We start from the raw sequence: 22,958 nt of genomic DNA on the forward strand, positions 1-22,958 counted from the left end.
GGGCAAAATCGTAATAGAAGTTGATCGGCGGTCGTTAGCCGAGTTATCTATCCGAACGAACGACAAGGGCAAGTTTAATAACGATACATGGCTACTCTCTGCTAAGGTTTCCTATGCCAGGAATAAAATTAATAAAAACACAGGGCGAGAATGTGACAGGGCTCGCCCGTGCGGCGGAAGAGAATTCTTTTTCCGTAACTTGAAATCGTATCGATCGGCGAAGGCTCGTTCCTCTATTTTTTTCGTCTCGCTAACTCCGTTCTTTTGTATTCAGAGCATCGAGCCGTGAAGTTGTATACGTGTCGGCGAACTTTTCATTCTGGAGCAAAAATACATCTCGGAATAGCACCGTCTCGAGTAGCACGTAGCTCGAGATTGTCGGTGATTCTGAGATTTCCTTACAGATACTTAATTATTTAAAAAAATTTCGAACGTTCGTTAGCTTCGTGAATCGAGTAAATTATAATTAGAGAGAAAAAAATGTTAGGATCTTAAAAACTTGTAATTATCAAGCTACCTTTTACTGGCGAATTTATTTGTACCTCTATTTTGATTTAACGCAAAAAGCTATATTTTGTCGCTTTTTTTCTCCCCATTGTTTTATTCCCCCATCCATTTTTATTCCCATCTTCATTATATTGAATTTTTCTTTCTATAAAGAACGGATCGAGCGGAACGAGATTCCTCGATCGCATTTTCATATAAATGGCGTAGATTCAGTCGTAGATTCTACTACTTGTGTATAAGGATCTAAGTATTCAAGGATCAAACGGTCCTTCCGGTTATTCCTGAATGATCAGAACCCAAGGATTCTCGATCCCGATCGTCCGAATCCAAGGACCGAGAGACCCAGCGTTTCCCGAAATCCGAGGATTCGAAGTTTCGGGGATCTTCCGGCTTGGAGAAGTCCGAACATCCAGGGATCGAACGATCCGCGAATCCAGGGATCCCGAGGTGCACTCGGCATTCGTGTGGATTCGAAGCTCCGAGGAACCCGCGCGCGCGTTCAGAGATCGATGGATTCGCGAATCCGCCCGTCTCCGCTGGCGACGAGATTGGAGTCTGAAAATGTGTCGTGTGTATTCGTAGGTCTCATGACGAGTTCATTTAGTAAGTACTTACGATGCCCTATACGACATGCAGAGTCCAATAGAGACATGCAAAGCACCACAGAATAACATCATTGAGTCAATATAAAGGTAGTAAACACATGTACACAATTGATTAAGAAAAAAAAATAAATAAATAAATACAAAATTGAAAGAAAATCGTTCGACGATACACAGAGAGCGGGGCGTGGGGGGGGGGGGAGGAATCGCGCGCGAGAGACTCTCTTTTTATCTTGGAGCACGCGACTCCTTTCCGGAGGAAAAATTGATCCCTCGCTCGTTTCTTCGGACGATGTTGAAACCGTTTTTCGAGGGGTACGCGCTCTTCCTCACGTCAACGGAAGATTGATCGCGTTATCGTTATTTTTTTCTTCCTTCCTTCCTTTCTTTCTTTTTTTTCTTTTTTTTTTCCTTTCTTTTTTAACCGTCGTCGACATTCGGGAATTAATATCTCGCTTGTAAATTGATCGAGCGACCGTAGAAAACGAATTATTTCGCTCGTTACAGCGGCGAGCCGTGCAGGTTTAATTAGTCACTGATCACGGCGATCAGTCATTTGCAACTGCGATTAATCGGACGATTCATTCCGCGGTCGAATTGTCCCGTCGCGCTCGTCGTGAACGCGACGGCGCGATTTTTCGATGGAGGGTCCTCCGGCGTATTGTAAATTACAAGTCGAGATTATCAGGAGGTAATTAATAGGGGGACGCGCCGCGGAAATTTACTGCGCTCAATGCGCCCGGACGTGCAATTACGATAAACGTCATTTCGCATGAAAACGACGGTATCGCTACGCCGCTCACGATATCATCGTGAGTAATGGCAAAGACGACGACGCCGCGAGCTTCGCATTTCGCGCCGCGGAAAATTTCGTATCGTCTACCGACTCGCGGGAGGCTAATTGTGATCTATGGAGCCCCCGAGGATTTCTATCGGGACCGCAAATTAACGTTCTCTTTCGGCCGGATACACGGAAAGAGAGGCGGAGGGGGGGGGGGCTGTAACTATCCGACCGATATTTTCGTAAACCAGTCGATCGTTCGGGATTATTAGGGCGAATCCGATGATTCGGGGACGGCAAGAATATCCCGTTGACGCACCGGATCCTCCGAAAAATCCCGAGATCTGTTATTTAACTCCTTAGTTAGACTATGCATTAACTGTAATTGCGGGTGCCCTTAAGAGAGACGTATACGAGCGGCGGGAGGTTGTTTTCTCAAGGAATTTAGCGTCGACTTTTCTTTCGCAGGAATTTAATTCAAGCGCGCTTACCGCGCGAGGCGCTCTTTCATTTTCATTTTCTCGAAGGGCTCGGGAATTAAGTCCGAGATTATGCGTTCGCCAAAGAAAAATCGACTGAAAGTCGCTTGGAAGATAATAACTCCTACGGCCGATACGGCATCTCTCGCGGGGCATCCTGATAACAACGGATATAGCGGATAGATTAGGCGTGATGAGATGATTCAAAAAGGGGGAGATGAATGGTAAGAGAGAGAGAGAGAGAGTGAGAGTGAGAGAGAGAGAGAGAGAGCGCGCGCGTTTATGATCGAATGCACTGATAAAATATGTCACGTGAGATCGTGGCTATGCCGTTATGTGAATGTCACGAGGGCCGTATCATGATCTGTGAGAATCATGGGAAACGCGGCTTCCCCAAGTCATATTACCTTTACGCGCGCACACGCACACGCACACACACACACACACACACACACACGCCGAAGAAGGTTTCGCCCCGCTTCGCTTATAAATCTTCGGTATCGCATGCGACGAAGTAAGCGAAGCGAAGTAATCTGTCTATAAATAACAGTGAAAGATCCCCGATCTTCTTCCCTACCCTCCTGAAGCTTTGTATCTCCGCGGATGCTGAGCTTTTTTTTTTGAAACTTCTTGAAGACTCTTGCGTTTCTTGGGTCCTCAACAGAATCCTTAGATCGCTGAAACTCTGGCATTTTGGAAATCTCGCCGTGAACGGATTTACTTAAATTGGGCCTATCCTACTTGTTTCGTCGTAACTCTGGAATTTTTACGTTCTTCCCTTTTCGTCTCTCGCGACGATAAATCTTTGGGTGGAACTTCCGAACAGGAAGATGATGCGAAACTTGAACTTCGACGTGTGTATACGTCGCGTACATCGGTGCTCTCGTCCTCGACGGCATGCGGCATTCATAGGGCTAACAATCAGCACAGGATTAACAAATAGCAGTGCAACGTGCAGTGCGTACTGTCGCTTAAACACTGATCTTTCACAAGGAAGATTTCACCCCGACCGCGTCCCGTCGTAAAGCGCGTGTTGCATCCGCCGTAACTGTAAAACTGCTCTTAGCGTTGCACGAGCAATGCACGCGATAGTGTCGGATGATACACTTTGGAAATGAAATTTTTTTTTACGGCGCACCCGAAGCATCAACTTCTCAGGCGACGAGAGAGCGTTGCGCGAAAAACGTTCTCGACGGAGCGAACTATGAGGGCCCGAGATGTGTTTGCATCTCGCGTCGCAAAAACGCTTCGATATCTCGCTGTGACTCTCTGAAAATTTGCGGCTATTTACAAAGCACAGCAACGTTAAAGAACGACTCCGTTGAACGGAAAATGGTTTGCAACTGTTGTAAGATTCTTTGTGATTGATCATCGTTCTTAATTCCTCACTGGATTTAAACACAATCAATCTATTAACATTAGAAATACCGATGTTTCTTGTTCGAAGGAACAGCAAATGAATTATTATAAAAATAAAGGAGGCGATGAAAAAGTTAATTTTTTATCATTTTAATGATATAATTATTGGTAAGTTAAAAAATTGCAGAATCTTCCCATACAACACGGAATTTGCAGCAATATTGTTGTTTGCAAATTCCTCATCATGAAGCTCCATAACTTTTCCTGATTTCCAGACAAAATTTCATGAGTTCCCCTGGCTGTTAACAATATTTCGAAATTTGTTGTATTTTTTTCCTGCTGATTTGAAAATCGTTATAAAATTTCGTTGAGAAAGCAATTTAAAATAGCAATGTCAATTACTACTCGTATTAATGTCGTTGATATCGCTTGCATTTAATTGTTGCGTTGACAGTATTCCAAAACTACATAGAGGTATGACGTACGAAATTTCTTTAAAGCCGAGAATTTTAATTGTCCAGAAAATTTTGCGAAATTTCCTGACTATTCCCTGATTTCTCTCTGACCGTTTTTTAATTTCCCTGACATTTCCGTGATTTCTAGTTTTGTGTTACAACAGTTGCAAAGTCATTTTTTCTGCTGAACGCAATCAAATAATGGTCTTTTTCAGCGAAACAAATATTACACGGCTAGTCGCGAGCACGTCACGTGGAGAGATATTACAGCTTTACACAAGCATGTAATGACTATGCGTAGTAATGCATGCGATCGGGTCTCGAGTGCGTTCGCGTGCTCGCTACATTAATCTTCCTTGGAAGATAAGGACGGTGCATTCCCCAGGCAGTAGCTAGCAATTCGTACGAGCGCTGTTTCCTAGTCATCAGTCAGAACAAAGAATGACTATACATCCCGTTCAGCTTCTGAGCACTCGCGTTGTTCCCCTTTAACCTCCATTTAACTTTAGCACGCCAGTTCCGAAAAATTCACTCGTTTGTCTACACAAATAAAGAGGCGTCTATAAACGATAATCTTCACGATCTTATCGATTGCAAAAAAAAAGAAAAAAAAAAGGAGAGGAAAGAGAAGCCTGGAGGCGTTCAGAGATCCGAAAAGCGCCGGGAGGGTCGAATTCAATCTTCATCAGGAAAGCCATTACAACCGCGGGGAACGAAATTCCACTCGTAAATCCTTTATCGTCGCCGCAACGTCGGACGGAGAAGATCCTCCCTAAATCCCACTCGATCTCGCGTTAGAAATCCGAACTCGATATATCACGGTAGCCTTCGTACATTATTAGACACGCTCGAGGTCAGTAGCGGTTTGGCGGTTACATCGATTTGCGGGATCTAATCGCTCGCTCGCTCGCTCGCTCGCGACGTCTCTTGTCAAACCGTCAGAGTAACGTCGTAACGTCGTAACGCACCGCGCCGTAACGTCAGACCGAAAATTTACGCGCCGCATTTGTAGTCGCGGTAAAGGTATAACGGACGAGCGTTTAAGTTCCACTTTTAAGAGTCTCGTAAAAGCCGCCCACAAAACGCGCGGTTCTTTGCCGACCGCGTAACTCTCTACTAGTCAGCCGAATGACTGTATTATAGTTTGATAGTCCCCAGTTACGTCCGTGGAATACACTGAAATTGCATCTGCAACGTGGGCAACGTCGCCGCTACTCGCGAGCGGCGTCGGGACGCGTTTTACGACGTTCTGCGTCCTCCCGCGCGTCGCGATTCTCCCAGGAACTTTGCGCTTTTATCGCAAACGAAAAGTTTGAGGTAAAAAAGAATTTCTATATTTGACTTATCTCAAAAGGTGCATCTCTCAGATCGAAGGGTCTTCGAACTAATCGAAACTCACGCGACTCGTATAAACTATTTTACCGTCGAGAAAATAATCTCGAAAGAAATAACGATGTGTAAACTACGAGATAGTTTTTCCAGAGGAAATGTACATTTAATACATTTGCAAAAAAATTTCCATTTAGTATTATTAGTATTATATGGCCACTAAGAGTTGCCTTGACCGAAAAAAAAACTAGATTTATTTCTATTAATTAATTCATTAACATCCGCGGTGCATTCAAGTCTATGACGTGATATTTAAGGCAGGAAAAATGAAAAGCTGTTAGATAATGAAGAAATAGTTGGACGTCCGATAAAACGAGGATTTAGCGATTTATATGGCGTTTTAATATCGGAAGTGAGTAATGCGTCACGCCTTGTCGGCTTTCCGTAGGATAAAAATAGCCTTTTAAAGCTCGTGGATGCGTTTATGTCAGCGCTTGCGTTTTCCAGATTATTAACGCGTCATTAGTGTCGGTGTACATTGTTCCGAGCGACATGGGAAACATGCATTTACGATAAAAACGACCGCGAGCTCTAGATTGGCCATGTGATTGATCGTGAATAAAGTTATTAATGACACAACCGATTGTCAAACGTTTACGTCACCAAAACGCGTTATTCTGTTTAACAGGCGTCCAGATTTAATTGCGCGTTTGCACTGCCATTCGTACAAATTTCAATTTTGGTCAAAATCACCGCGAGAGAATCCCTGACGCCTTTCTCCCTCGCTCTCGTCGAATCAGAATAATGACAAAAATAAAATATCCAGTCCTCGTCCGACGATGAGGTTAATACAAGCTTGCCGCGTGACTTTCTTACATTTTATATGGGGAACTCGGTCGCGTATTGAAACACGAATAATCGCGTGAACTATTGTCTGCGATGTTTAAAAAGTTCCGGCAGATATCATCGCGATTCCGCTTCCGTCACGGAAAAAAGGCGGAGAGAAAAACGTCCCCGGAACTCCTCGCGAACTTTCTTCGGCCGGGACGCCTTTCTTTCGAGATAAAGCCACTGTCGACACGCGGCTGCAAGAAGGCAGGGGCGCTTGCATGCGCTTGCAGCAGCATTCCCTCTCTCGATGAGGTACGATTCTCCCGAGGCAGGACGCTGAAATTTACGGCGCTTGTTTGGCGCGAGCGAGCGAGCGAGCGAGCGAGTTCTCGTCTTCGTCTTCCGCAGCGAATGAAAGCGCGCGAAAGAAAGACGGGAAGAAAGGGGTGAGCGAGCTTTTCGCGGACTTTTTCAGTCGCGGCATATTTCATTTCCCCGAGACTTCCCGTTTCTTCTCCGCGCGGCGCGTCGGAACTCGGGCTTCCTTTCCTTAGGATTGTAAATAGCGAACGACCGCGCTGAGTAATGAATCCAGAAGGATCCGTGTTTCGGGTGGCAGACAATCACTCAACTCCGAAACAAGGGAAACTTTAGAAATCTTGAAACACGCGAATGCGGGAGTGTCCGCGGTCGCTGAGCGAGAATCTTGGATGCTGCGAATCCGCTCAGCGAAGCGTTCGAGAGTAAAGCTCCATCTAAATCAACAATTTTATCTTTAACGTTCGTATCGCACTAGCGATTACGTCATTGTTGCCAGGTTGCGGGATTTTTCGAAATTTCGAGAATTTTTTCACCAAGGAATTTTTTCGGGATACAAGTTTTTTTTTTTTTTTTTTTTTTTTTTTTCGAAGATTTTTTCAGAGGAAAATATAAAGAAATATCCAAATAATGGCTAAAATATTAAGAAAATCGCAATATACGAGGATAACTTTCGATCTGGATTGCGTCTGTATTTCTTGACCAATCAAAAAGGAACTGTTGGACAGCAGCTTCTTCCTGATTGGTCAAGAGACGCAGATTCAATCTCCAATCGCTAGTGTGACACGGCCATAAAGTCCGTTCTTTTTTTTTTTTCTTCCTACGACTATACAATAAAAGATTGAGACTCTATCGACGAGAATTATTGACATGCAAGTGTCGTGGACGCATATCCGTGTATGTACGCGTGTGTGTGTCTGTATATGTATTTTATGCATCCAGACTATGTCCTCGTTAACGCATACACATAACAGACTATCAGGCATGCGTTTCTACGACGAGACTAACAATAAATTGGACATTGTCTCTGCGAGGCTCGCAGCGTGCGAGTGCAATCAAGTGCGGGGAGCGATTTTCTCCCCTTTGGATCTTTGGTCGAGGATCGGTTAAGGGCTGGTTCAGTAAATTTCGGGGTGATCAACCGGGAGAGTATTACCGCGATCGATAGTATAATGCAACGTCCATAATGTCCGCTTTTATCAGTTAGTTGTATGCATCGGACAGAAAAATTTTTCTCTACGAGAGATAAACTATTTATAGTTTAATTATAATCTCGAACGCGTTATCCGATGTGTTCGTACTTTGCGTTGTAACAAAAATGTTAGATTATTAAAAATAGAACGGCCATCATAATTGATATGGAATGTTGTATAAAGTAGCGTATTATTTTTTTTTTTATTACAAATTAATGAACGTGCGATCGATATCTGCATAATGAAAATTTTATTAAATACATTTGCTTGCTGTTTCTCGACAGCAAATATGTCACACTGAAAAAAAATTTATGAATCTTAATATATAATATGTATATATTTTTCAATAATATTAAGCAAACATTTATTTATAGTAAATAAATACTTGTTCAATAAAGAGATGATAGTTAAGTCAAATTAATTTGGCTCTTGTATCAAATTTGTGTACATTTTTAGTAAATATTTACTTATAAATATTCAAACGAGCATTTATTAAAATTTAGCATTTTTCAGAGTGAGATTGAATTTCTATCAAAATAATTGCAATGATTCACAGATTAAAATTTAAACGTAATTTTTAAACCTTCAATTAATTCATCGAACCTTGTTAATAACGAAATAGTTCGAAATAGTTATTACTTTTCTGCTTTTTATTCGAAATAGTTATTACTTTTTTAAAATAGCTATTACTTTTCTGCTTTTTGCATTTGTGATTCTAAGGGCAATCTATTCAGCATTTTTTTGTCTAATAAACAATAACACACGTAAATGTGTGTTTTGTTTCAATTAAAGATCGTTGAGAAATGCCCATCAAAATCGCGTTGCGTCATCATCGTTCTCGTACTCATTACTTTCGCATTTTGCTCACGTTCTGAAACTGGTACACGAGTGACCCGCAGCACGCGAGTATTAACCCAAGTTATTAGTCCACCAAGCTGCACGTAAAAAGGTCACGATTGAACATTGTCCGCGCGTAATTTCAGCATTGCCGCATTGCGAAGTCGGTCAAATTCGAATCTTGGCTCATCGACAAAATCGAAGTCTCTCGTTTTCGGACAAAGAACCCTCAGAAAAATCCGTTAATAATGAAGTGTCTATAATCTATTATATAAATTGAAATTATATTTTTAATGAAATATTTTGGAGTTGATTATGACAAAAGGTGATAAAAGTTTCTTGCCTTTATATTAACTTGTAATTTTATTCGCTCAGATTTACGCGTCGAAGGAAATGAATTCTGAAAAATTCTGTGAAAATTTCTAAGAAGCGTACATGTAAAAATCGAAAGATTTGATAATGTGGAATTGTGGGGAGAAAGCTGATTTGAAAAAATAATCTTTCGCAATTATTTCATCCCCTTGAGATATTTTATTTTAGAATTCCGATTTTAATCGAATCTTTACTTCTAGAGATTCCAAGATCAATTACAAATTTAAAAGAAAATTAGTGATCAATAAATATTCATATACGAATGTCTATCAAAATCTTAACGTTTCTGCTAAAAAAAACTTTGCTCCTCCAGCAGTAAATTTTCCTGAAGAAGCTTCTGACAAGAGCCTCATTAGAATGCACAGAAGCCAAGAGTTCAACGACCCGATTTCCTGAATCGTTAACCGACCGACGGCTGTTTTGCGCTATAAAAAAGAGGGAGAAGAAAGAGGCCCGCTTTGATTTGCATCGTAAATAGCGGCAGGTAAACAGTCCCGTGGAAAAGGGCCTCAAAAATCGCGCCGGGTGGCGTACAGCGGTGTCGTGCAAAAAAAGGAGGGTAAAAAATACACGGTTTTTTCCTTTTTTTTTTTTCTTTTTTTTTTTATATACCGAGCGCGTCAAGCGTGAGGTAGGGCGAAGGTGTGTATGTGGGTCGAGGGTGAGCGGAAGGGTGGAAAGGGTGCTGAAAAAGAGAGGCAATAGGACGCATAAAAAACACCGACTACAAAATGCAAAGTCAGCGGCCGTTCTACGCTCGCGAGTGTGCGCGTGAAGTGCGGGCGCGCGCATCGCGCGATTTCTTCTCTTTTCTTTCTTCCGAGTTCGCGTGCTCGTCCATTGCTACGCACACGCGCGTGCTAAAGCTTCATATTACCAAAGTAGCGCGTTCCTTTTACCCGTGCTGAAAATGCCCGATAACCTTCCTATTGACTATTTCGACCGCCATTTCGATTTAGTCGTCTGTAGTCCGATAAGCGCTTAATATTATTCGATATTGGGTAGAGTAACTCCGGTATATACGCCGCACCTATCAAAAACTTAATTCATTAAGTATCATTTACTGTGTTTAAAGTAAACGAACTGTATCAGTGAAAAACTTTGCACCATCTATTATATAGTATTATGAAAAAAATATTAGAAATCCGAATTATTTATATTTCGTTATTAAAAAATGGACTTTTTTAAACCCTCGCCGTTTTGCCGTATATCCTATAGGGGTGGGATATATGGCTACTCATAGGGGGAGGCGACTCATGAAAAATTTGCAAACAATGTATACAAATAAGACGTAAAACGACACAATAACTTATAAATGCGTTTATATAATTTTATTAAGGAATAAGAATGATAAATATGTATATGAAGTAATAAATAATAATTACAATCTTTTTCCACACGTATTATAAAATGTTATGACAGGTACATATTTCACGTAATGCGTTTATTACATTTAGTGCACTGAATTCAATCTGCGCACTTTGTATGCTTCGGGCATAAATCCCGCCCGCTGAAAATGCCAAAAATATATCCCAAACAGATGAGATATACAAGACGACAAATTAAAACAAAGAATACAAGAGCAAAGTACTTGTATTTCAAACAACATGCTTTACTATTCTCACACTACACTCACGTATCACGAAATAACCACTAAGTTTTTTGCACGTCCTACAGTAATTATTTTATGTAGATTATAATATTTACGATATGGTGCTACACAGTGACAAATCGATTGAACTCACATAATAATCTCATTAATATCAACAGTAAGAAGCTAAAATCGTAAATCGCTATACTAATATAAAGGCGTGTAATAGAGTAATCGCGGGAAAATTACCCCCACACCAATTTTTTTCTGACTTCTGCGGCGGTAAATCCCAGTATTTGCGCCGGAGTTACCCTATAGTTGGTAGATCGAAAATGAAGGATCTATGCTCTACTTTGGTACATAGAGCTTTAGCGCGTGCATTTAGCGTGCACGGGCACTTGCACGCGCCCGCCTCGCTCGTGCTGCTCTACTTGCGCGTACGGTGCACGACGGGCGCGGAAAAGGCGCGCATTAAAGCTCTCACGGTGGTTTGCAGTTTGCAGTAGCTTGGCGACTACGTCGTGTAATGCGCGCCAATGTCTGTGTTTATGGACGACGTTGCGACGCGAAACGCGGATCGATGGAACGTGAAGGTGTATATATTGCCCCTTTTTTCCCCGCGAGATACGCGCGCGGCAAAAAGCTCAGCGTCATCTTCCCTCCTCCGAGGGATGAGTATGGCTTTTCGTATATCGACGCGAGCTAAAATAGGAGCATCCGAAGCTCCGGGAGCAGCGTTCTCCACTTCTTTGCGAGTAAACACTTCCTTCGTTGCCTTCCATCAAGCCTAAAAAAAGACGTTTCGCGCGAATAAGATCAGACATCGGCACGCAATGAAGATAACGACAATGAGCGAGAAGATATGGCGGCGCAGAGGCATATGAAAAAATGAAACTATCAAAGAGACTCATGAAATGCTCATGGAGAGAGACAGAAAGAGAGAGAGAGAGAGAGAGAGAGAGAGAGAGAAATATCAAAAGAGACAGACAACAAAAAGGATGATGGAAGGAAAGCAGAGAATAGAAATAGAATGTATTGCGAAAAATGAAGAGATCGAAAATGATGAATTGTGTGTGAACGTGTGGATGATGTATGTAATGTGTATATGTATGTATCACCACAAAGTAACGAATATAAAAAGACTTGAAATTCGTATCTTTTTACTTCACCTTTATCCGCATTCATCCACATTTCAATTAATAACATACAGAATGTTTTTTTTTTCAAAAAGTATGTAAAATGCATTCTCTTCGTATGGAGATTTTAAAAAGAGAGTCAGAGAGAGTGCTCTTTGATGCGCGGATGCACGGAAGATTTATTACGATCATGAATCCGCGAGCCAACACGGTTACTTTCGAGAGACATTCTGTACAATTATGGTGACACATTGATGTGACGGCGATCCGAATGAATGTTTCAGAGCGGTAGAAAGAGAGATAAAGGCGGTAATAGAGAGTCTAGAGAAAAAGGCGGTGGCGAATTACCTTGAAGGACTGCACAGAGAAACCGGAAACCAGGGTCGGTCCATAACATAAGAAGCGAACAGAAAACAGAAAAAGGTAAACTTGTAATTAGGTCGTTCGCTGTAAGAGACACTGTAAGCATGTCATTTCCTGCCGAGAGGGTGGGCTAGTTGTGAGAGAGCTGGAACGCGGGGGGTGGGGGTGGGGGGGGGCGAGGGTGAATAGAGTCTTATCGTGTCTTTCTGGTTGATCGATGGATCCAACGTGTGCTACCGGGTGCTGGAAGAACTTATGTTACAGGATGACACGAATGTCGCATAATGGATTAAGTCTACTCGAAAAAATACGAGTTCCAACGCTCTAATGCTCCAACATTCAACCGCATTCAACGAGCGGCCGATGTGTTAATGTTTCAATGAAATTATGCAACCTTTCGTAATCATCCTGTAAATTAGAAGGAAATGTAAGTCGTTCTATATACAAAAGTATCAGGCTTTGTAACCGAGAGAAATTTTCTCGCGGCGAAGCGCGTTGATTTCATTCCTGATGTAACGGCCAAGATGAAATTCGACAGGAAAATTTCGAGATGTGGAAGAATTCAAATTTGTCAAATTGCTCAATTAATTGAATTGCGACGTAACGTGATTATTACTGATAATCGAAGATTCGTCGGTTCGAACAGATGAATTCTATTGTTAGCACTGCGGCGAGTGATGCGCCGATGTTAACTTATTATTAAACGGACTGGTAGCCAATTAACTCGCAACGCGTTTCCCACATATACGGCGCGCAAATATTTACCACACAATTTCTCTCAGTTACACGGCCGCAAGTACCGGCGTAATTTCGGATAAACGCGCGCGACTAGGTCGTCAGACATTGTCGTTACCGTATTACTCGGTAACGATTACGTCATACGATTCAGCCGAAACACGAACACGATAAACTCGTCACTAATTAGCGATTGTCAGGGGTTAATTACGCCGGTACGATACACCGTCGCATATTTCCACAGTTTGCGCGAGAGATTCCTGCAATTCAGCTGCTGGCTCGACAAAAGACGCAAAAAGAAAAAGAGTGTGTCGAGCATAGTCTCTCTACATAATACAAAAATTTTAAGTCCTGTTATTATATCGATTAAATTGATTTTGACATCGTAAAAAAAAAAAAAAAACGGATGCAATCGCGTAATATGTGGAGTGCGAAATATGAGTATAAGGAGAGCAGTATCGATGGTAGTATATACTGTAAGGTGCGATCTCTGCAGATGTTTGAGTACCAATCGCAAGATGTATCTTCAGATGTTTTACGACTCTCATAAAATCATATCGCAAGTTGCGCAGTCTGCTGCAGTGATAATAAAATACAGACGAGGTTTATATATTGAATATGAGTAGGCAAATGACGGTGTCTTGTTTCATTGCCGAAGGAATAAGTATCGTGTACGCGATTGCTTGAACTTCAAGTAATTCCGAAAAATTCTCATCACTTCTATAAAGTCGGTATTCATAGTCGATTCTTATTTACATGAAAAGAAAAAGATTTTGTTGAAGTATTCAAAAATTTAACTAAATGCAGATCTAAAAATAAATTTTATTGGACTATCAAGATAATTATGTACGATATTTAAACTGATTACTCAAAATTTTTCACAGTATCTCATCATGTTTGAGTTTCCTACATAATTATTTTTGAACAAAATTAGTTCGACAAAATTATTTTATAAATCTATATAATATTTACTAAAATTTTACCGTAACAAAATTGTTCTTTTACCGGCCTAAATTTTATTTAACCTTTCAATAAGTAGATGGGACGTTCATCTAAAAAAAATTTTATTTTCTAATTATATTTCTTAATAATCTATCCAGAGTTAAATCGATATTGTTTGTATCCTTATCAATTAGTCGGATTGTAAAAGTGAAATTTAAGATTTTTAGGCAATATTTCTAATCTTTTTTTTTACAGAAAACAATTTTTTAAATAATTATACGTAGGATACCCATCTATCCATTAAAAGCTTTTTCCTAATTATATATTAATGCAGATGGATACGAAACGTTTAAAACGCATTCGGGAACGGGTCGACCCCGGCTGACGTCGACGGCGCGGAATTACACGTCGATTTCTAATTTCTGCCGAAGACAGAATTCGCACCGGCCGTCATATCGGTCGGCACGCGAAATTCCGCTCGAGTGAGCGGCTGTCTATTTTGGTCGCGACGAACCGATAATTAATTACGACACGAGGACCCGGAAAACGCGAAAATGTCAACTCGGTCGGCCGGCTGCGCCGCGATTGTCATAGCCGCGCGTAGACACGTTCTCGGGCTGCGCGCATCTCGCGTGTCAGATGCACCCGTACATCGCATATAATATGCACACACAGGATATGTCCTGGTTTAACTTTTCAAGGGAATTACGCGTGAAACGCGCCACGGCGACGTTGGCGTTATCCCATTTGAAATGCGAGAAGGTTCTCGGAGATGCGTTGCTACTCAGTGATTCCTCTGCACAGTGTTTAAATCCACTGGAGGCTGGTAATGCAGAAGTGAGTAAAGGTTTCCACAAATTTGAGTGTTAAAGCACTGAAGATGCACGTGTCTTGTCGGATCTCTTATTGTTCTTCGACAAAAAAATTAAGACGATCCTTTGATAAGAGAGAGATTTTTATCACTTCGTAATTCGTAATTTCTGATAGAATGTTTTTTTTGTCGAATAAAAATTTTCACGTGAAAATTCAAAATAGCTTGTCACGGGTCCACTACGGTGACGTAAAACAAAATTAATTTTACTATTTTTGTCAATGTAGTTTAATTTTAATCTCGATTTCAACTAATTCTTCTTTTTGTTTTCTAGTTATAAGAATTAGAAAACAATGAAAAATATGTTAAACTGAGATAAACTTAATCTACATTGGTAGAAACGGACATAAGTAAAATAACGCAGGTGTTCTACGAATAAATTAGTATAACTCTTTTATTGTGTAACTGATGAAGACTCAAACTAGAGCCGAAACGTTCAGATACTTTTGTTAAAATGTTCTAAAGAAAATACCCATCAAAATTTCAATTTCTGCGTTGACTTCTAGCATTTCAGTTTTTAATACTAAAATTTTTGACGCTTCCCGCAGGCATTTTCACGCGCTTCATTTTCGGTACGTTATTTTTTACGCTAATGAGCAGTCAATTAGCGGACAAATCACGAATGTCGATTTTCGCTTCTCATATCAATCGGCTACCATCGTTTGGCTTTAATTTCCTCTCTTGTTGTGAAATGACACGCGATATAGGCACGTGCGCGATACATTTGACCGATGTAATTCGATTTCGAGCGTGGTTGGGTTAAACAATAATACGTTAAAGGATCGCTTGTTGTACCAAACGCGCGGCGATTTTTACGTTATTTTTTTTTTGTCTCTCATCGGAGACGGTTACGTCGAAAAGTATGTAGAATCGATGGCCCTTGTTGACCATGTCAAAATACCATTCTGAAATTTCAGACAAATATTTTGCCATTTTTTTTCCGAAAGGGGGCGAAAAAAAACGTAAAACATTCTCCACTGCACATGAAATCAATATTTTCTTCGTTTCCGCGATGTAACATGATTTTTGTTCACTTTGTGTCAACAGATTTTTTGTTACATGTTTGCGCGTAGTAACGGGTTATCTAAAAAGTTTGCGTAACACGATAAAACCTTTACCGCGTCGATTATTCAATTTTTTTTTCGCACTACGTCGTCGACATTAGTCGGAACGGAATGACAAATTCAGGACGCAATCTCGAATGTATAAGGGAAACAGTGGCGCCGGGAAACAGACGCTTAAAAAAATACGTGGCACTTAATGCGACGGCACGTGCATTTTAATCCGCGATATGACCGAATCAAATAATAATAACCGAGCGAGAATCGTTTATGCTCACACCTGTCATCAAACCCGATCAATTTTCCATTACTTTCCCTCTCATCGATAACATTTTGCGCTCCCATTTCGACGATCGTCGCTTCATTCGCGAAAATCTCTCGTGCCGCGCGCTGAGATGTATTGCCTGGATTTTTTATTACTCTCACGCTCACACACACACACACACACACACACACACACACACTTTTATGGGCGCATTAATTCCTTTTTATCGCCATTGACGAAATATGCGATCCATTACGTAACTTGCTCATTGATGCCTGCATTTATTAGTCTTAGTTCCACGGCACGATATTTTACTCGCGGAAAAAGAATAAATGTTCGCAATTTTATTACAGATATAATTATCTTCCTTTCTCGCGAAGAGATTAGAAAAAGGTCATTCCGCGGGACTTACAAAAACCGCGCATAAAGTAACTTTGAATAATTCCGCCTGCGTTTTTACAATCTCGACAAGTGGATGCAGCAAATAAAACTAGTTCCCGTTTTATTGTATCATTATTTTAATATCTCATGTTCAATGTGTGTTGTGCCGTTTATTTGCCACCTTCGTTACCGCGCGCGAAGCACAAAACAATTCGCAATTTTCTTTTGTAGAAAATTATGTATATGTACACGTCTCTCGCACGGAGATTAGGGAAATAATCCCGCGATTCAAAAGAGCCGGAATAATTTCACGTTATCACGCGTGCGTTACTCGATCTCAGATGGAGGATATGAAATTGCACGGAGGATTATCGGGCGAGTACACGTCCGTTCAGCGAATTTTCCGCGCGATCGTGCTGAGACTGCGACTCCCGGTGAATTTATACATCCGCGGTGAGTGACCCGAAGCGGCTGCGCGAGATCCCGAGCACATTCGTGTCTTCCTGTTCTGATTCTTTATTATTCGCAGGACCGAAGAAACCGCGACTTTCTCGGCGAATCTTGCGCCCGGGAAATCCGACAGCTGCGCGACCCACTTTCGCGACAATGACAATTTGACGAGCTGGCGGGGTGTCACCCCCCGGAATGAGACACTTGACGGAACGCAATGCCCGACATAACGAATCGATAACGCCACCGGCTAGAGTGTCACGACATAGACTTGGCGATTGTGTTGCAACGGAAGATTTCCGTGAGTGCGAAATGCAGGCGGGATTATGTTCGCACGAATATTGATTATTTCGAGACGGTTGCCGAGGAACGAAGGATCCGGAAATTGATGGATTTGTGAACGTGACCATTCGCGAGTATCCTCGCGATATCTCCAATTTCTTTTAGATATGCAAAAATCCACCAGTTGTGTCCGTCAAGACTGCATTTTTCTCCTTCGGATTTTCAATTCGAGTGTTAAGTACTTGTCGTAATAAAATTCTTCTCACGCGCTGACTTATGTCATTATGTTTTTTTTTAAATCGCTAAGGTAAATGTCCCAGAGTAGCCGGACATTTAAGCGTAGGTTGTTATAAATAATACAATTTATAATATATTAGAAGGCTTTTAATATACATATTTGTATTCATTTGAAAATTCAAGACTCCCTTAAGTGAGGAAAAATTATTAAAACCCACTTATAACAATTATCAATCAAAATATTTAAACAAGTAATAGAATGCGTCAATGTGCCGGACAAGTGGCCGGACAGTCGGTTGGATACTGAGACGTAATTAGAAAATTAGTATGCTGACGGGAAATATTAATATAAATAGATGTTTAATGACAAGAGACAACTAAATTTATTAATTAATAAAACCTTACATGTCACTGGGGACCGGACAGTACCTACGTTCGGACAGTATACAAAACTTTATTTATTTAAATTAATATTAGTCTCAAATGCTTTTTATCATAAAGATCAATTTGAATTAGTGTCGTTTGTCCGGCCACTGACGTATTCTATTACTTATTTAAATCTTTTAATTAATAATTGTTATAAGTGGGTTCGAATAATTTTTCCTTGCTTAAGGGAGTCTTGAGTATTCAAATAAATACAAATATTTATATTAAAAACCTTCCAATCCGAATTAATATTTAAGTTAATATTAGTCTCAAATGCGCTTTTTAAAACGCATAATTGATATTACAATTTACTTGACGATTTACTTTAAATGCAATTAAATTATAATATGTAATAACAGTAATAAAAAAAAGCATTTGAGATTAATAATAAATTTTGCGTAAGTGTCCGGTCACTGGAACGTTTATCTTAAATCTGCTTTAAGAGAATAATTTTTCACGGCACATTTTACGGGGGAGGTAAGTTTCTCTTTACCCAATAAAAAGTTCTTTTTTTTCGGTACGCACGGATCGAATCTACCTCATTCTTAATTCTCACTCCCTTTCTCCACGACGACGTTGAAGCCCGTTATCACGTAGCTTTTGCTCAATGGTTACACTCGCTTGCTGCAAACTAAACTGATCCCATGCGCTAACTGTGTGCGCAACCAAGGGAGCGCAATAATTCAATGAGCAAGTACGGGTACCTGAGTCTCGTCGTGAACGAGCAAGTAGGCCGTTTTGAAGTGGCTCGTTGTACCGGAAGGCCATAATGAAACCACCCGCACATACTCCATCGCGACGATGAAATCTTTAACCGCCAAATTAACGCTGCGAGGGAAGCGCATTGCGCACGTGCGCTACGACGTGTCACAAGAGAGTAGAGAGAGAGAGTAGCTATATGACTTCCTCGTTAGGAAGCGAATGAGAAAAAAAATTAAGAGGATCTGTAAATTAATGATTATTTTCTAAATAAATAGACGTAATATCACTCGAATGTTTGCACCGCAAGATAATATAATATATCGTAATAATGACCAATAAACGAACACAATAAGGTTTGAATTATAAATTATTTAATATGTATGTGTTGAAAATATAATGTAAACGTTTCGACTCACAGTCTTCATCAGTGTTATAATCAATCTTCCGTTCTGGTGTGTAAAAATGTAATTGACTATATGAGAAATGATTATATTATTTTCTACGTGATTTTTCCCTGGTTTCTTATTTGGTTCTTATATAGTTATTTAAATAACTCTCTCTCTCTCTCTCTCTCTCTCTCTCTCTCTCTCATTGCTTTTCTATCATGTCACTTGCTGTTTTCGTTTCTCTTTTGCTTGTTCATCATCCCTGCTTATTTTATTCTATTTTACTTTATTCACCTTCGTGCAATATTTTTTTCTAAATTCCTGCACTATTTGTTTATTAGTTTCCTTATTTTGCATTTTCACGCCTGATTGTTTTTATTCACTCATTCTGTGTGTTTTTAGGGTGCTTGCCTTAGAATAATACATTTTTTATCTCACTCTCTCTCTCTCTCTCTCTCTCTCTCTCTCTCTCTTTCTTTCTTTAATAAAACTCCTAGCTATTACTAACATTATCTGTGAAATTTTTAGATTTTCGAACACATTGATTTTCTCAAGCCTTAAAAATTTATTATTGTATTTGCCAACTTTGAAGCGTCCAAATTTTATACGATTTCGGAAGTGAGAAATTCGTAATACGAGACTTCTAAATATTTATAAAATTTCTCAAAGTCTAAATCCTTCATTCGTTGACAGATCTCTATAAATTCGATATAGTCCCAAGGAGATCGTAGACGGATTCTCTCTCGCACTACGGCCTGAAATATTCGGATATTCAGATATCCTGGATATACGAAGATGCGACTTCGGCACGTTGGTTGTCGACCTATGGTACATATCGAGCACGGCACTTTTGCGAACGAAACCGATTTCGGCGTCTCGTTTCATTTCAATTTTTCGACGGAAGCATTTTACATCTGCACACGAAGGGGATTGGATAACGCTGCTGGAAGATTACGGTCGTGATGAAGAAGGTGCAGAGGCGATCGGCTCGAGGGATGGAGACGGCCGTAAACGATCGGCAGGCGGCCGCAGATCGAATGCGGCTCGGATGCCGTGAGACTGGAATTATTCTGCATAATTTCCGATTAGTGTCTCGTCCCGAGGAATTACAGTTACTAAGCTCCTTCACCCCCTGTGGAATTTCGCCGACTGCCTCTCGCGAACGCCACGCTAGCGAGCTTTCCGCGGCATCGTTCCCATTCTCTTAAAGGAGAATTCCGTTCCGCGCCGAATCCTTAAAGGCTCTCCTCTTCGAACCGGTGCTGGTAATCTCAAAGTGTTTAGCGAGCTTTCCGCCTGCGTTTACAACGTGATTCTCTTTGTTTAGCTGCACAAGGAAATGAAATTATTCGTAACGTCGAAGTTCCGTGTGATCTTAGAGTCTTGGAGAACGTTTTCGTGCTGAAAGCTCGCAGAGGCGTCTCGCATCGACGAGGTCGATTTTCTTATGGAATTATCGCGAGAGTATTTAAATCCAACGGCGTTGACAGTAAATAACCAATGCATACAATAAAAATCTGTCTAATAAAGTCTAATATAGTTAGATATGACGGTTAATAAAAATGATAGTTAAACATGCAGGAGAAATCCTATATTTAGTCAAAGTGTGCTCCGAGATCTTTTTTTTTTTTATTAAATTGAAAAGCAATAATTTTTTACGCTACGAAGCATCTTCGTAAGAATGTTAGTAATCTAGATAGTAACGAGAATCATAAATTTGCGAATAATGTATTCAAGACCGGAAAAGATTTCGGCGCGCGATTTGCAGAATCAAATACGTATATAATTCACTGAAATATTTAAGCACTAAAATCCACTTCAACCGCGAAGAGAATTCTTTTTCTTGTTAAATTTCTAGTCTTTATCGGTCTTATAACTTCTACTTATAATAAATACCACGGAAATTTTTGTCTTTAAAGAAGAGACATTTCGCAGGATCGAGGAATTCAAAAGTTTCCATAATCATTCCACGTGCCGATCGCATTTTTCCACGTATTCCGTAAGTATGCTGGAAAAAGAGAGAGAGAGAGAGAGAGAGAGAGAGAGAGAGAGAGAGAGAGAGAGATGCTTAGCGTGCGTTCGAATGGTTAAAGTTGTATCTTCGCCTAGCGAAAGCTTTCGGTCTCGTCCTCGAGGGAGAGCCACGGCGACCGCGACAACGTGAAACTTTCCGACATCTCGCAGCGCGTTTTTCCCTCCTCAGCCATCCAAGAGGATGGTCTCCCTTTTTCGTGAAACGCGGGGGAGAGCTTAAAGATTTAACACGGGGAAAAAGTTGTCGGCCGAAGCGACCGTGCAGCACGCGCTCATAAACGATCAACTTCGCCGGGCACCGCCGCTTTCCGCGACGCTTTTTTCCATGAGACTTCCGCTGATTTTCCTTTTTCCGCGTGGAAGAAGAGAACTTCGCGGAGCAACATTGGGAGCGATGACTCTCTTACTTTCGCGTCACCGCGGAGGAACGATCACGTCGGTAACGTTTGTATTATCGCGATAGTTAGACATTCGGCGGAAACGACACCGTGAGGAAGTATCTTCGACTGCTTTCTCACATCCAAAAGAAACGTTGAACTAAGATTAGGAATATACGATAGAAAAATTCGCGCTTCTTCTCGACGAACATTGGCTGCATTCAGCAGAAAAAGCAGCTTTGCGACTTTGTTGTAAGATTCTTCAATGATTACACGGGAAAAAAATAGTTCGGGCGAATTCAAGATCTATAACTGAAAAGATCTTATGATTTAATAAAGAACTTATGCTTGTAAGCAATTATCAATATTCGGCTAATTCTTTGCTACAATGACAATTGTTAATGTAATAAGTTTTCTTTGTTATAGTAGCAAAAGCATGCATCATTTTACAATAGTTAGCATTCCAATCAGTTTAATCCCCACACAGTATATTTAAAAAACATATTTTTTAAATATTTATCTAATATTTTTACATTAAACAAATATTTAAAAAATATTTTTTAAATGTTGTGTATATGATTGAGATGTGTTGTTAAAAATGTTGATCTATATATTGGATTTCGATTTTCGTGTAAAAAGTTATCTTTGCTGTATTAACAGATTTGCTGTTCCATTACAACAAATGTGCTTATCCATAATCGTTAATTTTATTCAACTGTACAATTTTGCTAATTTAACACAAACAAATTTTTAGTTATTGTTTCAACAAATCTTTTTTTCCATGTAACTCTTGCTTAGTTTCTTGCTGGATCTAAATGTGTTAATTATATTGAGAAATCTTACAACAGTTGCAAAGCCGCTTTCCTGCCGAATTAATCATTCAAATTGCTACGATAATGAAATGTTTTGCTTTCGCTGTATTTATCATTTAAGATTACATTTTTCGGAGTCGAGTATTTTTTTGTTAATCCCGTACCAATTGATATACTCGTAATTCTTTTCGACTTTCTTAAAAATTGAAGCTTACGATAACTAATTAATCAATTCGCTTTTTTAATACAGACTGACCTGTAAAATTTGCATCTTAAAGATACCTTACGATTGGTACTGTGTCAAATATCATTACTCGATAATTCGATATGTACGTGCAAGACGATCGATACTTCATTCTGCTTGATGTATCAATATTAATAAAGTAGTTCCGTTATTTGCAGACTGTAAATTTGAAGTTCCTTTTTCAGGGCCTCGAGGAGTATCAGTAAACTCTGGCAAGGTTCATTATTTATAGGAAATACTGAAAGGGAACGTTCGTGTGAGAACTGGCTAAAAATAAATTTATAATTAAAGGCTGTCAAGCACGGAACTCCTTTGACGTTTCACTCGAGAAAAAGTCTCGATGTAAGAGAAAGTATAGATGAACCGGTGTCTGGTGTATTTATAATATTTGCTATAGATAATCGATGTTCCAGACTACCGTGGAGAAATAAACTCTTTGTTACAGCGCGGTGCAGCGTATTTCGATCATCTCGCGTGTACGTGTATGTACAAATACGTACGCGCGAAAGAGCGTGTAACTTTCGGAGGGGTTGACGTGAACAATGCAAGTTGGGACGTAGAACGAAGGTTTGGGGGAGGAGGCCGGAGCGGGGGGGGGGG

General features: G+C 40.3%; 1 protein-coding gene across 6 annotated transcripts in view; it reads right to left on the minus strand.

The window, feature by feature from the left end:
* LOC108754480 (fasciclin-1) overlaps positions 1-22,958 on the minus strand; it is a 377,227-nt gene that overhangs the window by 91,673 nt on the left and 262,596 nt on the right. For 4 of the 6 annotated variants that reach the window (XM_018496772.1, XM_018496776.1, XM_018496777.1 and 1 more), the window contains exons 8-9: positions 12,139-12,147; positions 1,123-1,128 (exon numbers count right to left, since the gene is read on the minus strand). The exons of 1 other annotated variant lie outside the window; for it this stretch is intronic. In XM_018496772.1, the coding sequence (XP_018352274.1) occupies positions 1,123-1,128; positions 12,139-12,147 (15 nt within the window). The remainder of the gene's footprint in view (positions 1-1,122; positions 1,129-12,138; positions 12,148-22,958) is intronic. One more of the 6 variants, XM_018496773.1, reaches the window with a different exon arrangement.

This window comes from Trachymyrmex septentrionalis, unplaced genomic scaffold, assembly GCF_001594115.1.
Source record: "Trachymyrmex septentrionalis isolate Tsep2-gDNA-1 unplaced genomic scaffold, Tsep1.0 scaffold8, whole genome shotgun sequence".
In the NCBI taxonomy this organism is placed as follows: domain Eukaryota; kingdom Metazoa; phylum Arthropoda; class Insecta; order Hymenoptera; family Formicidae; genus Trachymyrmex; species Trachymyrmex septentrionalis.